Below are 17,616 nucleotides of genomic sequence, written 5' to 3'. Positions count from 1 at the left end.
TTCCATCGGACCGACAAGCAGGCAGACTCGACAAGCCGAGCGCAGATCAGAACAGCGAGGAGATGATGCTGGAATTGAGCGACATGCAGGCAGACCGAACAAGCCGAGTGCCGATTACGGAGTGTAGCACAGTGGGTAAGGAACTGGACTTGTAACCGAAAGGTCGTAGGTTCAATTCCCGGGTAGGACACTGCCGTTGTACCCTTGAGCAAGGTACTTAACCTGCATTGCTTCAGTATATATCCAGCTGTATAAATGGATACAATGTGAAGTGCTATGTAAAAAGTTGTGTAAGTCGCTCTGGATAAGAGCGTCTGCTAAATGCCTGTAATGTAATGTAATGTAATGATTAGAACAGCAAGCGTGTGTGTGTTTGCTTGCATACGCGTGTGTTAGTAAATGCATGCGCTATACTGTAAATGTTTTTCAGAAGAGCTGAGAACTGATCTGGGATCAGCTGGGCGATGACAGTGATGCACATCTGACAGTGAGGTCACTCTTCTGAAAGCTCATTTGTCCATTCAGACCCCAGTCCACCCCACAATAGAACAAGAGAGAGAGAGAGGCAGAGAGCGAGAGAGGGGGAGGCATGACATGCACTACCACACTCCTCCAGAAGGAGGAGCCATCACACAGAAAGGTGAGATTCATAAACCCTGTGGTTTCTGAAATTAAAACCTTCAACAGCAATAATAACCCAAAAGGTAAGAATAAACACAACAGCCATTGAGTGTAAGGCCTCACTGAACAGCAAAGGCTTTGGAAACACCCCGATCGTCGGTTGTTTGTTTTGGTTTCTGTCCCCTTGGAGGACAGCATTGGTTCACCAACATTCAAAATTGGTCGACTTACACCCGTGAGACTCAAGCCTCACCCGCCCCAGCTTTACATAGTGCTTGGGTCACCTCTGCAGGGACCAGCTGACAGAGAAGGAAACAATGAAAGCAGAAACGTGTGAATGTGTAGTGCTTCTTTTTTTCCATTCCCTCCCACGTGTATAAAACCCACCACTTTCTTTCACTTGGCTGACCATCTTCCCTTCACGCAAGCCAAGCGCTGCTAACCACCCTCTTGCACTACACCCACACTCACTAATAGGAGCGTTGCGTAACCGCCGCCATCTTGGCTCAGATCGGTCGCAGTTTCATCCGCGCTCGCCTGCTGTGTCAAGAGCCTAATGTATCTGCTCGTCGACGCCATCACGGTTCAGCTGCCACCGGTTTCATCTCGTGTTCCAGAATTTACAGACACATCGAAGTCAGCTCATTTGAATTCAGGCTTCAGTCAACCGGGAGCCGGTGGAGCCAAAATGGCGGTGTGCACATCCACTCCCCCCATTTCGGCTCAACTGGCTCCCTGTTAACTTCAGAGTGAATTCAGATGTGCTGACTTCCACGAGTTAGCACAAACTAGGGGAAGTGAATGAATAAATCTCGACGTGAGCAGCCAAGCGCGCCATTTTCTTACGAGCTGCATTCACCCACGGTAGTTGTTTTATGACCCAGTGAAAGAGTTTTAATGGCCTTTTGGGAAAATGCTATTTATGCATCGATCTGGGGATGGTTTAATTTATGGTGCCGTCACTTTAAATCCACGGGTGCATAAACAAAAGAGACTGTTGAATGTGCTTCAACTCGCGTTTCTGCTTCCGCTTCTGTTTCAGAAGGAAACCCTAAATCGCGGCAATAATGGTGTCGGTGTGCATACTCCACTGTGCATGGTCATGAAATATCATTATCCCCGTACCCCTTAATTACCGTTAAGGAAACTTGAATTTTTTTTCAGGCTGCATGCAATGTGTTCCTGTCAGTGTTCTGCCATCTGTGTTGTTCAGTGACAACTGTTCGTGGCACAAAGGAATAATTAAACTAAACTCAGCTAAATCAATATGAGGCTTATAATTGGTTTTTGTGAAGTTTACTAGCAAAATAAGAACAAAAACAGAAAGAAAAAACAAGGACATACTTTGGGGGGGGGGGGGGGGGGAATACACGATACACAATACTCAATACAGGGCTGTTCATTTCAAGCTCATAAATAATTTGTCAACACATTTCTCACAGATTCAACCACGCGCGACCATCCAGAGATTGTTTAAAACTTGCTGAGCACCACGCAGTTTGACAGCGGATCTTTCTAATGGTAAAAACTGCCTGTAGGTGTGAGAACCACGTTGCTGCCCGGGGCAGAGCTGGTCGGAACCTCTGTTCCAGCATCGTTTTTATTTTTCACAGCAAGAAGTGATGCCAGTGAAATTAAAATTGGTTTGAAGAGTTTTTGGGGACAGGGGGGGCGACCGGTGGACCATCCCGTTAGGTCATCGTTCTCCAGACCGCGCCGGTACCGACTGTGGCCCTGCAGCCCCGCAGGGTGACATCCACAGCTGGCTCTAGCGCAGGGCTGGGCAGTCCCAGTGCTGGAGGGTCACTGTAGTGGAGGGCAACTGTAATGGAGGGTAATTTCACTGGAGGGCAACTATACTGGAGGGTAACTTCACTGGAGGGCAACGGTACTGGAGGGTAACTTCACTGGAGGGCCACTGTACTGGAGGGTAACTTCACTGGAGGGCAACTGTACTGGAGGGTAACTTCACTGGAGGGCCACTGTACTGGAGGGTAACTTCACTGGAGGGCCACTGTACTGGAGGGTAACTTCACTGGAGGGCCACTGTACTGGATGGTAACTTCACTGGAGGGCCACTGTACTGAAGGGACACTGTACTGGATGGTAACTTCACTGGGTGTTTCCACCAGTTATCCTGGCTGTATCTGGCTGCACACACTAGCACTGGTTTACTGGCAGGTTAGGTCACAGGAACCCTTTCATACAGCAACACAAGAACAGTCTTTGCCTGTGATTCATTCACATAAGAAGAAATGTAGCTAAAATGTCAGACGGCATTAAATTTAGTCTTTGGCTAAATGAGCTAATTGGCTGTATACACCAACGCTGGTTCACTCGTAGATTATGTCGCAGTAAAAACGTTTCACATTGGGACACAAGAACAAGTTTTTGGCTGTCATTTGAGCACTTATCAAGTAATGTAACTGAATTAAGTAATTAGCTAATTAAGTAATAAAGGCCAGAAGTTGGCATTTAAAGATATGGCCCTTGCTGGCCAGCTCTGCTCTAGCCGGGACATCAGCCTCTAATCACTCACCAGCGACCCCTGCTGATTGATCTGCACACAAAGTGTTTTCCTCCAACCCATACCTGATCCTGTCTGGGGTCATTTTTATGTTCCCAGGGTTCTCTGTTCCCCAGCTCTTCAAAATCAAATACAATGATAACCATTGGTTTTGTTGTGTTTATATACCTGTTCCAATAAAAAAACTGGATAATATTTATGAAATATTTTAACTTGAAACGGGTCAAATTTGACCTGAACACAATAGGTGTTAACAGAATATTGAACCGGGGAACATAGGACCCTGGGAACATAGGACCTTGTGAATATAGGACCCTGGGAACATAGATACACTCCCTCTTGTCTCTGCTCAATTTTTGACTCACTGCCAATTAGACTCTTTTCCAATCGGTAATCCCCTTTTACCTCTCCTCCAATCAGCACCAGCTCCCCTATGGCCTCTCTTCCAATCAACGCTCCCTTTTACATCTCCTCCAAACAACAGTCCCTTTTCACCTCTCTTCCAATCAGCAGTTCCTTTTACCTCGCTTTCAATCAACACTCACTTTTACATCTCCCCAATCAATAATCCCTTTTTACCTGTTCCAATCAGCACCAGCTACCCTATTGCCTTTCTTTCAATCAACACTCCCTTTTTACCTCTCCTCCAATCAGCACCAGCTACCCTATTGCCTTTCTTCCAATCAACACTCCCTTTTTACCTCTCCTCCAATCAGCACCAGCTACCCTATCGCCTTTCTTCCAATCAACACCTCCCTTTTTACCTCTCCTCCAATCAGCACTGCCATTTTACCTTCCCTCCAATCAACACTGCCCTTTTACCTCTCCTTCAATCATCAGTCCACTTTTGTACCCTCATTTGACACAGCACTGCATTACTAGCCCAGAGTGATGTGTAACACATATGTCTTTACAGCTTTACCGATATCAATGCACAGACTACAGTACCCTACAGTAGGGTTAATGTGCCCCCCCCCCCCCCCACCCCCTTCTTGGCCTGTTACTGCTGAAGCCGGAGGTGGGTCAGGCTCTTAAGTTTTGGAGCCTAAGTCCACATTTCATAAGTTCTAAATTCAGGCTTAATGCTTCTTCCAAAATGAATATTTTTTCTTTGCCCCCCCCACCCCCCCACCCCCACACCCCCACATTCCACCACACCAGCTGGACAACATATCGCGCAGCGTTTCCTGACCACTGCAGAACCATGCTCACGTTTCATGTTCTCTCAGGAGAAAATTGGGTACTGGAACACCGAGGACCCCCATTCACAGGGAGGGGGGTGGGGGTCGGGGGTGGGGTGGGGGGGGGGGTGGTCACTGAAAAGACAGGATTTAAATTGTAGGCACTTTTTAGAACCAGGGTGTCTCTGTAGCTGTTACACGAGAGGACAAAAAAATCCCCACAGCAAGAGAAAGAGAGAGAGAGGGAGAGAGAGAAAGTGTGTGTGTGTGTGTGTGAGAGAGAAAGAGAGAGGGAGGGGGAGAGAGACAGAGAGCGGTAGAGACAGAGAGTTTGCGTGTGTGAGAGAGAGATGGAAAGAGGACAAAAAGGGAGACACAGTGAGAGAGAGACTGAAAAATTTTAAACCTGAATAATGAGAAAAATATAAGCAAAAGTTAAAGCAACAAAAAGAGAAACAAGAAGAGAAAGAAGAAAAAATGGCAGAGAGGTTAGGGTTAGGGTGAGAGCAGGGAGAGGGGGAGAGGCAGAGAGAGAAGAAAGTAACAGGTGGAGCAATGATTTCGTGGCCGGGCGCTTATGTCAGTTGTTGAAAACTCCGGGGCAGAGGGCAATATTTTAAGGGGCGTGCGATTCGATAACCCCCCCTGGGGACAAATGACTCCTGTCCTATTCCTGACCAAGACCCCCTTCAGCTGTCAGAGAAAGATCTTCCTCTCATCCATGAAAGGTTATGGCAGCCTGCCATCGCACTGCCAGAACCCCAGCGGAAGGTACCAAGATTACACCACAGAAGATACCAAGACCGCACATTCCAGAGGGGGAGACGACTGAGAGCGTCGACCCAGGAGAGCATCAATTCCTGTCGAAGTCAGCCACCAGCTATGCTTGGCCAACCGTGTACACAGTTGCCTTATGGTCCATTCTTAACACCGCTGTAAGAAACTGGAGCCTCAGCCGCGGTAAATTAATCAACTTCAGATCATGTTTTATCTATTTTATGGGCTTTGAGTGCTTCATATTCTGAATGACAACAACAGAAACCAACAACAATAACAACAGTCTTAACTTACTATTATTATTATTATTATTATTATTATTATTCATAATAATTCTTGTTATTATTATTTTTATTAAGTAAAGATGCATTTGTACTTGTATGTGCACAGAACGCACATAACTATAAATCATCAGCTGTGTTTAAAAAAGGGGTAAGCTTTAATGGGCCACCCATGCCTGAGAAATATAAAGAGCCTTTTATAAAGAGATCGAATTTCTCCACTTCTGTCTCAAGGCTCAGGGAAATCACTGTGGAATCTATCCTGCTTCTCTACATGTTTATGAATAAACATGACTACGGGTATTAAAATAGTGGAACCCTTTGATGTGGGTACAGTCTGCTCCCAGACATATGCGCCAACGTTCGCACAACCACCCCCCCCCCCCCCCCCCCCCCCCCCCCCCCGACACCCCCGTGATTTTTTCAAAATCTTTGTTTTCCGAGAGACAAACAAAGTCTTATTGTGTGCCCGCTCGAGTGATTTCCTTTGTGTTTAACTAATGAGATTTTCCCTGTTTTAATTACAAATGATGCTTTCTTCTTTTTTCTTTTTTTTTTTTTTTGGTTGTTTTGGTTTAAATGAACGAGTATTAAATTTAAAGAGTATTCATTAAATTTGAGCGCCTGATTGAAGTGCAGTTTTATGTGTTCTTCAAAAGTACATTTGCACAACTTTACATATTTCTATATTAAAAATTAAATATTTCATTTTTTAACATTGATTTTCTGTTTTACTTAGATCAGAGGACACGGCAAAAGTAAACTTTTTATACAGACTCTAACAGCATGAGGGTTTTCAGCACAGATGTAATTTTATGTAACTGTTAACAGCCACATGCAATATTAATTGGCTGATCCCACACTAAGATATATGGGTCAATGTGTGGATGCACCCTTCGGGGGGGTTGCGATGATTGCGATTACAGACTCGGGGGGGGGCCCCGTTTGGACAGATGGGGGTCCAACAGATCAGTGGGGGCCCAGGTCATTGCCTATGTCACCTATGCTTGGAACTGGAGGACACTGCAGTGGGTAGACAGTTTGCACAAAACGTTACAAACAGGGAGAAAAACATTGATCAGAGTTTTAAAAAATGAAATACAATTTAAAAAAACACCAGGAGTGTAACAGAATGGTTAGGGAACTGGTCTCGTACCCTAAATGCTGCAGGTTCGATTTCCCAGACGGGCACGGCTGTTGTGTTTTTGAGTGAGGTACCTACCCTGAATAGCATCAGTATCAGTATACGCAGTAGAGGCAGAGGCTCTGTGGATTTTCAAGACTAGACTTGATGCAGTGTTAGATACTATCTGATCTGTGGGTAATCAGAGCAATAATTTAGCTAGGAAAATGGCGAGCATTGTTTGGCTGAATGGCCTGTTCTCGTCATTATGTTATGTCATGGTATGTTGTTATGTTATGTTATGTTATGTTATGTTATGTTATGTTATGTTATGTTATGTTATGTTAAAAGTATGTATCCAGCTGTACAAGTGGATTCTATGCAAAAGCTGTGTGTAAGTTGCTCTGGATAAGAGGGTCTGCTGAATGCCTGCAGTGTAATGCAGTGTATTGTAATGTAATCCAAGTGTCTTTGAGGAAAGTGAGAGCACATCATCAGAAGGGCTGTGCAGAATCAATGCCAGATGCTTTCACACCAAAAGGGAAACGCTCAGAGAAGGCCTTCACTTGAGAAAGATACATATCTCTCCCTCTCTCTCTCTCATTTGTGGATATATGAAATATCAGTTTTTGTAGCGCGCACATTCCGAAAATGCCTGACATTTACTTAATAGGTGCCTTTGATAGCGCTGCCGGTTTTATTCATTTTAAAAGGACACACAGAACTGATCGGGTTTGATAACCGAGCCTGATTGATGCGGAAGATTACGGATGTTGCAGTGCTTTATGGGAAAATTCTACAGTCCCTTTTTTTCTTCCTCTTTTTCTTGACATTCACAAATAAGAAATGGTTTCCTTGATATATTTATTATTTATGTATTTGTGTTTTATTTGCATCACAGGGTTGCTTAGGAAACGCAGATTGGCTCTTCTGCCATTGATTCTCTGGCTTTTCTGACGGAGGCGTGTGCTGGCATGAAAAAGGAAATTAATTTCAGATTTTGGAGCCTGTGGTAAGACTGGGGGTGTGTGGCGGGGGGGGAGATTAGTTCTGCATACCTTTGTTTACTGATGTGAGAGGGGAAGATGTGTTGGTTAGTTCAGTGCCTTAAATTGGGCCATATTTGGTAAATTAAATTAAATTATGTGTAGCAGCGTGAGATGTACCTATTATATGTATATTATTCAGAAAGGGCCATGTGCTACCTGTGGAGACAGGGCCCTTTCCCTTAGAGCTGTGGCCCCTTACTTTGAGCTGTGGCCCCTTACTTTGAGCTGTGGCCCTTTACTTAGAGCTGTGTCCCCTTAGAGCTGTGGCCCCTTACTTTGAGCTGTGGCCCTTTACTTAGAGCTGTGGCCCCTTACTTAGAGCGGTGGCCCCTTAGAGCTGTGGCCCCTTACTTAGTGCGGTTACCCCTTTGAGCTGTGGCCCCTTACTTTGAGCTGTGGCCCTTTACATAGAGCTGTGGCCCCTTACTTAGAGCTGTGGCCCCTTAGAGCGGTGGTCCCTTACCTTGAGCTGTGGCCCTTTACTTAGAGCTGTGTCCCCTTACTTTGAGCTGTGGCCCCTTACTCAGAGCTGTGTCCCCTTAGAGTGGTGGCCCCTTACTTTGAGCTGTGGCCCCTTACTCAGAGTTGTGTCCCCTTAGAGCGGTGGCCCCTTACCTTGAGCTGTGGCCCCTTAGAGCTGTGGCCCCTTACTTCGAGCTGTGGCCCCTTAGAGCTGTGGCCCCTTACTTCAAGCTGTGGCCCCTTTCTTTGAGCCGTTGGCCTGTGGGCAATGCGTTCCTGTAGTCTGTTTGATTTTTCAGCCAGTAAACATTATAATTTGAAACGCAGTTCTACCTCTCTACTCCCTCCTTTGTTAAGGGCTTCATCTGTTCTTAACAAGCAGCATGTCTCGTTTTGCCACTTCATCGCACTTGCTGTGATTTTGCAGTCACGGGCAAGTTTTTGGTATCAGAAGAAAAAAAAACTGATTTTAGCTTGATCAGGGTGCTGAAAAGACTGGTGCTAATGAGTTCAGTCATTCGAAACTCACGCAGCGTACAACGTGTTAAACTATTTAGCTAAAATGAAGCGGGAGAATTAAACGTATTAATTTCAGGCACAATAATAGGGCTTTGCTTACATCTGGGAGTTCAAAAGGTGGCCCCCGTTTTTGTTTAATGCCAGTTTGGCTTTAGAGGAACCGCTCTCAGACTCGAATACTTCCGATGGCGTTAATGATCGCTGGTTTTTAATGAGCCGTCCGCGATTTTCAAATTATTCGCCGAGCTGAGGCGTCTCCCTAGGCCATCGATCCCTTTTCGGTGTTAACATCAATTTCGTCTGCCGGTGTTACAAAGAACGGCGCCCCCCCCCCCCCCCCCCCCCCCACCCCCAGGCAAGCAATATCGACGCTGTTTTGCCCCCAACCCCGTAACACCGATTAAATCTCACGGTAGACTGCAAGTATGTAAGTCAATAAATGTGATGGAAATATAAGAGGTGAACCGTGGGCAGAAACTGCAGAGCTCAGCAAGATACATTTTTGTTAAAAAATGCACCGGAACAGATTTGATTTCATGAAAGAAACAGAATGATAATAATAATAATAATAATAATAATAATAATAATAATAATAAATGAAATGTGTTTCTTCTGTATACCGCATATTTCATCATTCGCCTTGGTGATATCAAACAAAACAAAAAAAAAAGTAACAGCAGGGAATATTTTTTAATACCCAACAGTCAAAAACAAATTCAAGTGAGCTCATAAATAGGACTGTGGCAATTTGTTTTAATCGTGTTTTTGCAACAGCCATTTTTAAAAAATGTTAAAAATTAAGGACGTATTGAGATGTATTGCTGATGTTCACCTGCTATGTGCTGCATAATAAGGATCCCTGCCCTACCCATCCTGTACCATTGGGCTTGCATAGTCTCAGATGTGCATTCATTAACCCTGATCTAAGCAGTTAGATTACAAACATGTGCCTGGAATGTTCTTAATCAAACATTCTAACGCTGATGTAACAATCGCCACTGGTAATTGAATGCAATGGAGTTCTAATTCTGAAAATAAAAAAAAATATTCCAGAAACCCTACTCTTGAAATGGTTAATGAAAAGGCTGATGGCTGATATTAAGCATGAAAACAGGTTTTCTCACAATCAAAAAGCTGCAAAATGTGTTCTCTGAAACAAAACGCCAAAATCAAATGAGGAAATTGACAGTCATTTGTATAACTGTATGCCGTGCAAAGACTTCTGGGATACAGTGATGAACCATAATACACAAGCAACAATGCTGTCAAAAGAGGCTAAAAGTAAGACCTGTCTTCCAGTCCTCACTGAAAGGTCTTGTTCACATTATCCAAATCACCCAGATCGAAATGACAGCTTTAGCACTGAGACTAAAAAACATGCGTGTCTTTAGATTGCATTCCTACACTGCTTTGCTCCTTCTACGTGCCTTTACTTACATGCACATCTACTTTATGACAACAAGCATGTTCAGCAGGTGCTCGCAAGCTACGACCATGCTATGACCTTCGACTTTTTTTCCTAGTTGATCCTCACACACAAAGTAAGATATAACAAAGCGCTCTTCAACTTTGCAAACCGACTGTGTCACAAACTGTCGTGCGTAACTAGCTGTCGATGCCATTTAACTTCTGGTCCGGTGCCAACCACGGTCGCCAGTCAGGAGGAGTGTGTTTGATTACCCCTCAAGCACTCTGGGACGGGGACGCTGTCCTGGAACACACTTTTTTTTCCAGTTTGCTGTCGTAACCCTGAGCAAAGTGCAGGGCCCAAACTGAGCCTGCTGTGCAAAAAAAAAAAAAAAATGTTTTAATAAAAAAGATCTAATACCCCTGGAAAAGCAATCTGATGATGCAAAGTCATGGTTGTTAGCCAGGTACGAGCAGCTGGTCACAGATTTTCATTCCGATTTTGAAAACGGCAAAGAATTTCGGCAGGGCAAGCACATTTTTTTACGGAACTCCGAGGGGAAACCACGGTTACTCAACTGGATGATTTATAAAACAGGGGTGTAGTTTTAAAACTCAAGCTGTAACACCTGCCCCCAAACTGACCCCGTCTCTTACCCACAATCCACCATCACTGCCAGTGCAGTGCCCTTGAACAGAGTCAGAACCCTGAGCAGTTGTCTTGGAAACGGGCCTGCTTCTTCTCATCAGCACCATGGCAGGACGCCTGGCACATCCGTCGGTGGGGGGGGGCCTGCAAGGAAGGAAGGCTTTTTTTCTTTTTTTTTCTCTTAGTTGGTTTGTTTTCACCCATAACAGACCCATCAAACTTTGTTGAAATATGCGGTTAACTGCATACCGTGGAAAAAAAGGTTACGTTTCAAAAATGCGTCGGCGTCAGGGGCACCGTTTCCAGAACCTTCCCCGAACGAGCCGTGCGGAAAACTCATCATGCGGCTCAGCACCATTAATCGCTCACCCTAAATCTGCTCCTATTGGCCGTCTCTGAGCTGGGCTCCTGCTTCTAGGAATCTCTCCTCAGCATCAGACCCTGTTTTAAACTTCCACACTGTGGAGTCTATTGCCATCAAGGCAACACCACCATCACACCCATTACATTTTTTTTTTGTTGAAAACTTTGATTTATTAGTGATGTTTCGCTTGATCTGCATTTAATGCGCAGGCCTCTAAGGCTTCAGTGAGCCATTTTCTAAAAGCGAATTACCTGCTCCATCTGATTCCTTTATGTGTTTGCTGAGCATTTAATTTAACAGCCATTAATATTCTACTGGGCCAAGTCACCAAGCCTTGCCTGGTACCAAAACATTTTGGTAAGGAAACTGCTTTACGTACTTCAGCATCCTGCCATTCGTAGCAAGCAAACTCTCCTGTTTTTACTTTACATGAATCTCTGTTCACATTTAATCCAATTTAAAAAATGAATAAAAAGTGGTTTTAAGTTCCAAATTTCCAAAAAAAAAAAAAAAAACTAAAAAAAACTCTGGTTATGTAATCATGGTCCAAGTTACATACTTGTGCTAAAATGACACAGAAGCACTCAATTGTTGTCACACGACAGACCTTTAACTGTTATGATGCTGCATGTTGTCTTACTGTTTAAAATGCTATAATTCATACATTAGTTTATATATAATGTACTTCTATGTGTGTGTGCGTCTGCATGTGTGTGTGTGTGTGCACAAGTGTGTGCATGAGCGTGTGTGTGTGTGTGTGCACATAAACATGTGTGCGTGTGTGTATATGGGCTTGTGCAAAGTGTGTGCCTGTGTGTGTGTGTGCATGCATGCGTGCACGTGCATGGGTGTGTGTGTGTGTGTGTGTACATGCATGTGTGTGTGTGTATGCCCATGTAAATTCATGAGTGCTTGTGTGTGTGCTCACGTGTGTGTGTGTGTGTGTGTGTGTGTGTGTAAATTATAGCCCAAAACGGCTATGATTCTATGAACCCACACCCATAGTCGGCCACAGGAGGACAGGCATCCCCACTGAGTGCTGCTCCTGCCAAGAATCCTTCCAGTACGCCCACCCAGGGAGTTTCCCTTGCCACTGTCACCCAAGGCTCGTGTTTAATGCCATTTTTAGGCTTTAAAGCATGTTGGTATAACTCTTCTGTGAAATTAAATGTATATAAATAAATTTGACTTTATACAATCTATGAATGCTTGTATGCATTATTTAGTACCGAGACATACCAGAAACCTGCCTAGGACTCGAACCTATGATCAACCGGTGCTTACAGTATGCCCGATATCCTAACCTCTCTAATCTACCCTGCTAGTCCATCGCTTTCATGCTCAGGTCAAATGGATTCAGCCTCACAATTAAAAAGGTGTATTTCCGCATTCATGAAGTCCTTGATCCGGGAAAACGCTGAATCAGCAGCTACGCCAAGACACAGAGCATTAAACCGATTCGGGACGCCTCCGTTTAATTCTGCAAGTTCCCAAAAGCGGGACTTGGCGCGGGCTTTCAGGCTGTAGACGATGAGCGTGGAGCTGGGATACCAGATAATCACGTAACTGGGGAAACGGATAACAGGCCAGCTTTTGGAGAACATTCTCCTTTGGGACGTTGTGGCATTCGAGGTTCTCTGTTTTCTGTCGCGGACCCGTTGCCTGACTTTGAAAAGCTCCTTCTCCGCTAGGCTTGTGACGGGGCTGTTAAAAAAATAAAAAAAAAGTCAGGCGATCTTGGCCCAGGACTGAGACACACACAAGACACACAAAGAAACAAACATCAGAGAGGAGCTACTGCCCAGTGTAGGTAAGGAAAGAAAAACATCAAAACATTGTCGTTTTTATGTCAGACACGTGTAGTCAATTTCGGCTCTGTTGTAATGATTTTACATGTCAAACAAACGTTAAATATGTATGCAATAGTATAATATTAATGCAATGCTTTGCTAATAATTGATTATGCCTCTTGTGCAGCGCGGATATAAATACATGGGGCTTATTAGACGTTATTTTGCATTACGGAAATAATTACTGAAGAATCGGCAGAGGTCAGAGCTTCGGGAGAAACTGAAAGGTAAAAACCGTCGCCTCCCTCTGAGCGCGGGTGGAGTCCAGCTGGATACTTGACTCGAAATGCTCGCGCCGAAATGCTCGCGCAGTCACTCCCACTGACTCATTCGAACTGCTGCGCCGGGAAGACAAACTATTGATGCACATCTATTTATATAGATTCGGAGCAACAGAGTCGCGAGAGGGCGAGTTTACCAATTATAGCAAATGCGGGCTGAGTGCTGGACACATTCACAGCTGGACAGTTAAAAAAAGGCTCGGAAACTGGCAGAGAGCCCTTTGCAAATACAAAAGAAGCGCTGACTGCATGTGTTCGCTTCACATAAATTGCGCGCGGACGGTAAATTTCGAAGGCAATACAACCTAAATCCATAACCACTTTCACCACGAGAACTTTATTCCACGGACGATTGAAACCTATTAGTTGGAGGTGCACTGTAGAGAAATAAAGACCGCGCGGATCCTGTGTCCATCTATCGTTCTAATACAGTATCTACAACATCATATTTTTTGGCTGATTCTTGTGTAAATAGGCATGTTAATGTATGAAGATTTGCATAATTAAAGTATAATAGTTTTTAATAAAAAAAACACTTTATACATACTTACATGCGTATTCTAATACATGCATTCAACACGGAATGCTAAAGCACAGAAAAATACTATCTTAAATCCAAAAAGAATATAACTATCCGAACGTAAAAAGGATAATGGGCTATATGTCCACGGGTCCTCCTAGATTAAACTGAATGTGATACGCAAAAATTGCCAGCAGACGTTTGGAAGTACCACGCTTTATTCGAGGACCACAGCTACTCAGCCGATTGGTCGATATGAAAGCAATTTCTGCGGGCAGCGCTTAAATTGGCAGAGGCGAAAGTAGTACCGGGAAGACTGGAGGTCCGCAGCGAGGCGATGTGATGTGCCTGTGTGCGCTCTCCTCGTGCTTCTGACTAGGCGCGCGAGAGTGAATGTGCTGGCTGTCATCGCTGGCGCGTTCCGTCCTGCAGCAGTTGAGCTCGCTCGAGCGCTCCTAAATAGAGTTCGGCGGCACAGATGTGTTGGAGCAAGCTTTGGCGTATCCTCGTGTTCACCGCGACAGACACAAAAACAATAACATGGATTTCGTTTTGAGAGTTGTTTTTCGGTGAAACGATGGCTCCGTAGCCCTCGGTAATAGCGTGTAAAACAATGGGAGACGGGCTTTCGGCTAAACACACGGCCCCCCCCGTTGGCTTGCTGTTGAATGCGGTTCTGGATGCGCTGTCCCAGGTACTGAATTGCCGAGCTTGTCGGGTGTCTGCGACGCGCGCTTCGAGCTGTGTCTGAACGTGGTTTTCAGATGAGACAGGCGGTGGACTCGTGAATGCTAAATAATCGCACGCGGGTACCCGGTTAATACACCCTCCTGAAAGTAAATGGGATTTCACGTCCTCCGATTGTTTGAAGGATGGAGAGATTTTCCCTGCCTGCCGCGCTGGTGCTGGTTCTGACCTGTCTCGACTTGTCTTTGGTTTCAGCAGGTAAGTTTGGGTTCGCTTTGCGTTCGTACCCATGACATTTATATTTAGATTGAAGTGCTTTCTGTTTATTCTTCATTTTTTAACCAAGTATGCACGTTACGCCGAGAGCAAGCTAGTGAAACACGGCACTCTGGTGTTTGGCTTAAATGGCTTAATAAATTTTGTCATGGGTGTTTTAGAATACACATAACTAGTTTGTCTTTATATGCAACATTGCCTTCGCATTGGTATACAAGTGCTAAAATATAAAAGAATACGCGTTGTAACAGAAGGTATGCAACAGATATTGGCGGTAGCTAAACTGAAATACTGCCGTAATGAATGGGAGGTAGGCTATTGTGCAATTTTTTTCGCGCAATTTCCTCGTAATTTTTTGTAGTTGTAATTTACAGGGAATACCGACCTTTTCGCAATGTAAACGTTAGAATATTTTCGAGTATTTCGTGTGAAATATGAGGAGGTACAAAGCCAGAAAAAGCAAAATTACTGTACTGTAGGCTACTGTGTGTGAACGGTGACTCGGGCGTACACAAACAGTGGCCTTCAACACAAGTTTATGAACAAGCAGGCATAACTGATATCTCTCGCGCAGACGACAGGAGTAAGCTTGTCTCGAGAGGGGCGTAAGTGTGTTGTATTTCAAGCTGCGACTGACTTTCGGATTTTTAATTTTTTAAATTTAAAAATCGACTAAAAGTGTCAAACCAATAAATGTTGTGTTTTCTTCAATTCGTTGAACAAAGCCCAAAAGTATGCGTGTTCGTCAAGGTGGAAAGGTGGAAAAGTTATGTGAAAAATGTTGATGGGGAAAAAACGTGCAGACCAAAATAAATAAATAAATGATTGAACAAATAAATAAATAAATAAATAAATAAATAAATAAATAAATAAATAAATAAATAAATAAATAAATGCCATCGCGCGCTGTCATTAAGTCCATACTACTACAGACTACGTGGACAGATACGTATGTTTTATTATGTCCCCTTTGTCTCTCCAATAAATAACTTGACATCTTCTTTACCTTTTAATCTAACCAACCTGCTGTATTTAAGCGCAAATACGTAAATATCTACCCAATCATAAATGTACTAAACTTTCTTCTTCTTCTTCATCTTTATCATCGTCATCATTCAGAGCCAACACATTGACATAAGTAACGTTAAACCTTTTTTTTCTCTCAGAATGTATCATTTACAGTAATGAATATATATATATATATCAGGGCCTTATGATTCAGTTCTGCTTTTATAAAGTTTTTCATGTTACTTGCAGTTTCCCCACTGAAGCCCACGGCAGTTTGTTATGGTCTAAAATGTTTGAGAGTAGCCCCGCTGACGAACTACAGAGTGGTGACAGTGATTTCTCTGAGCACAACAAGTCCTTGCTCTTATATTTTTCTTTCATATTCGAGATCTGCAGTCTGTGATGTTTGCCATGCTAATATAATTCAAATTTACTGTGAGTTCTGCGATGCCCTTGAAGGTATGAGATCACAAATCTGTGATTGGATCGTTCTTAACTGAACATTCTAATGCTGATGTAACAATCACCACTGGTGACTGACAACAATGTTATGACACTGACTTGGAATTTTGAAGAAATAAAAATTCCAAAAAAATCTACTCTTTAAAGGGTTATGAGTGGAATGAGACATCTGAAGTCTGAGTGAGTTACACCATGCTGTGCAGAGTTTGAACTATTAATAGCTAAAAAAAATAAAATAAAAAAAACACACACGCATATTGCGAATCTCTCAACAACTCTCATTTTCAGAGTAGCACAATTTATATGCTGGACTCACCTTGAATGTTATATAACATAACATAACATAATGACGAGAACAGGCCATTCAGCCCAACAATGCTTGCCATTTTCCTGACTAAATTAGTGCTCTGATTACTGAGACTAGATAGAATCTAACACCGTATCAAGCTCAGCCTGTTTTTCTGGTGGCCGGTGCACAGCCTCACCGTTCTCCCACGGTGAATTTGACGGGAACACGCCCACCTGCTCCGTCTGAGCGCTGAGCAGCTTGGCGTGTGTTTATGGCGTCGAGTCATCGAGCCACTCTCAACTGCTTCTTCGATGTAGCGATATGAGCGTAAAGTACTGTACGGCAGCGTGGAGGTGGGGTTTGTGATCTGGGAACTTGGAGCTGGCAGGGTGGAGGCGGGGTTTGTGATCTGGGAACTTGGAGCTGGCAGGGTGGAGGCGGGGTTTGTGATCTGGGAACTTGGAGCTGGCAGGGTGGAGGCGGGGTTTGTGATATGGAAACTTTGAGCTGGCAGTGTGGAGGCGGGGTTTGTGATCTGGGAACTTGGAGCACGGCAGTGTGGAGGCGGGGTTTCTGATGCGAGGACTAGATATTGGTGGCAGTTTGGAGGCGGGGTTTGTGATCCAGGTTCTCGGTACTGGCAATGAGGGGGTGGGGCTAGTGATCCGTGGACTAGGTTTTGGCGGCAGTTTGGAGGCGGGGTTTGTGATGTGAGGACTAGGTTTTGGAGGCGGGGTTTGTGATGTGAGGACTAGGTTTTGGAGGCGGGGTTTGTGATGTGAGGACTAGGTTTTGGAGGCGGGGTTTGTGATGTGAGGACTAGGTTTTGGAGGCGGGGTTTGTGATGTGAGGACTAGGTTTTGGAGGCGGGGTTTGTGATGTGAGGACTAGGTTTTGGAGGCGGGGTTTGTGTACGTCGCTTTGGATAAAAGCGTCTGCTAAATGAATGTAATGTAATGTAATGTGATGTGAGGACTAGGTTTTGGCAGCAGTTTGGAGGCGGGGCTTGTGAGCTCAGCTGGCGGTACAGTTCTGCACGGGGGCTCATTTAGTGGATGTAGACTCATTTGCCTTGCCTTGATGCAGCACCCTGACACAACAGTCAAACTCAAAATTTTATTTAAAATAGATCATACAGTAATATAATATCTCGGAATGTGGAATACTACTGGGTATACTTGTTAAGCGCACTGGACGAGGACAAGCATTGTTAAGTAGGCGAAATGTCTCTAAATGTAGTGTGCTTAAAGTCCCATGGATAATATGCTTATTTCTGGGGTTTT

At 44.2% G+C, this 17,616-nt stretch overlaps 1 protein-coding gene across 2 annotated transcripts in view; it reads left to right on the top strand.

Moving 5' to 3' along the window:
• Nucleotides 1-13,131: 13,131 nt before the first annotated feature.
• fndc5a (fibronectin type III domain containing 5a) overlaps nucleotides 13,132-17,616 on the top strand; it is a 50,239-nt gene continuing 45,754 nt past the window's right edge. For both annotated transcript variants that reach the window (XM_035410430.1, XM_035410420.1), the window contains exon 1: nucleotides 13,132-14,556. In XM_035410430.1, the coding sequence (XP_035266321.1) occupies nucleotides 14,484-14,556 (73 nt within the window). In that variant the 5' untranslated portion in view covers nucleotides 13,132-14,483. The remainder of the gene's footprint in view (nucleotides 14,557-17,616) is intronic.

Source organism: Anguilla anguilla, chromosome 1 (assembly GCF_013347855.1).
Source record: "Anguilla anguilla isolate fAngAng1 chromosome 1, fAngAng1.pri, whole genome shotgun sequence".
NCBI classification, from domain to species: Eukaryota; Metazoa; Chordata; class Actinopteri; order Anguilliformes; family Anguillidae; genus Anguilla; species Anguilla anguilla.
The sequence above is the reverse complement of the archived record's forward strand: the minus strand, read 5'-3'. Positions and strand labels throughout refer to the sequence as shown.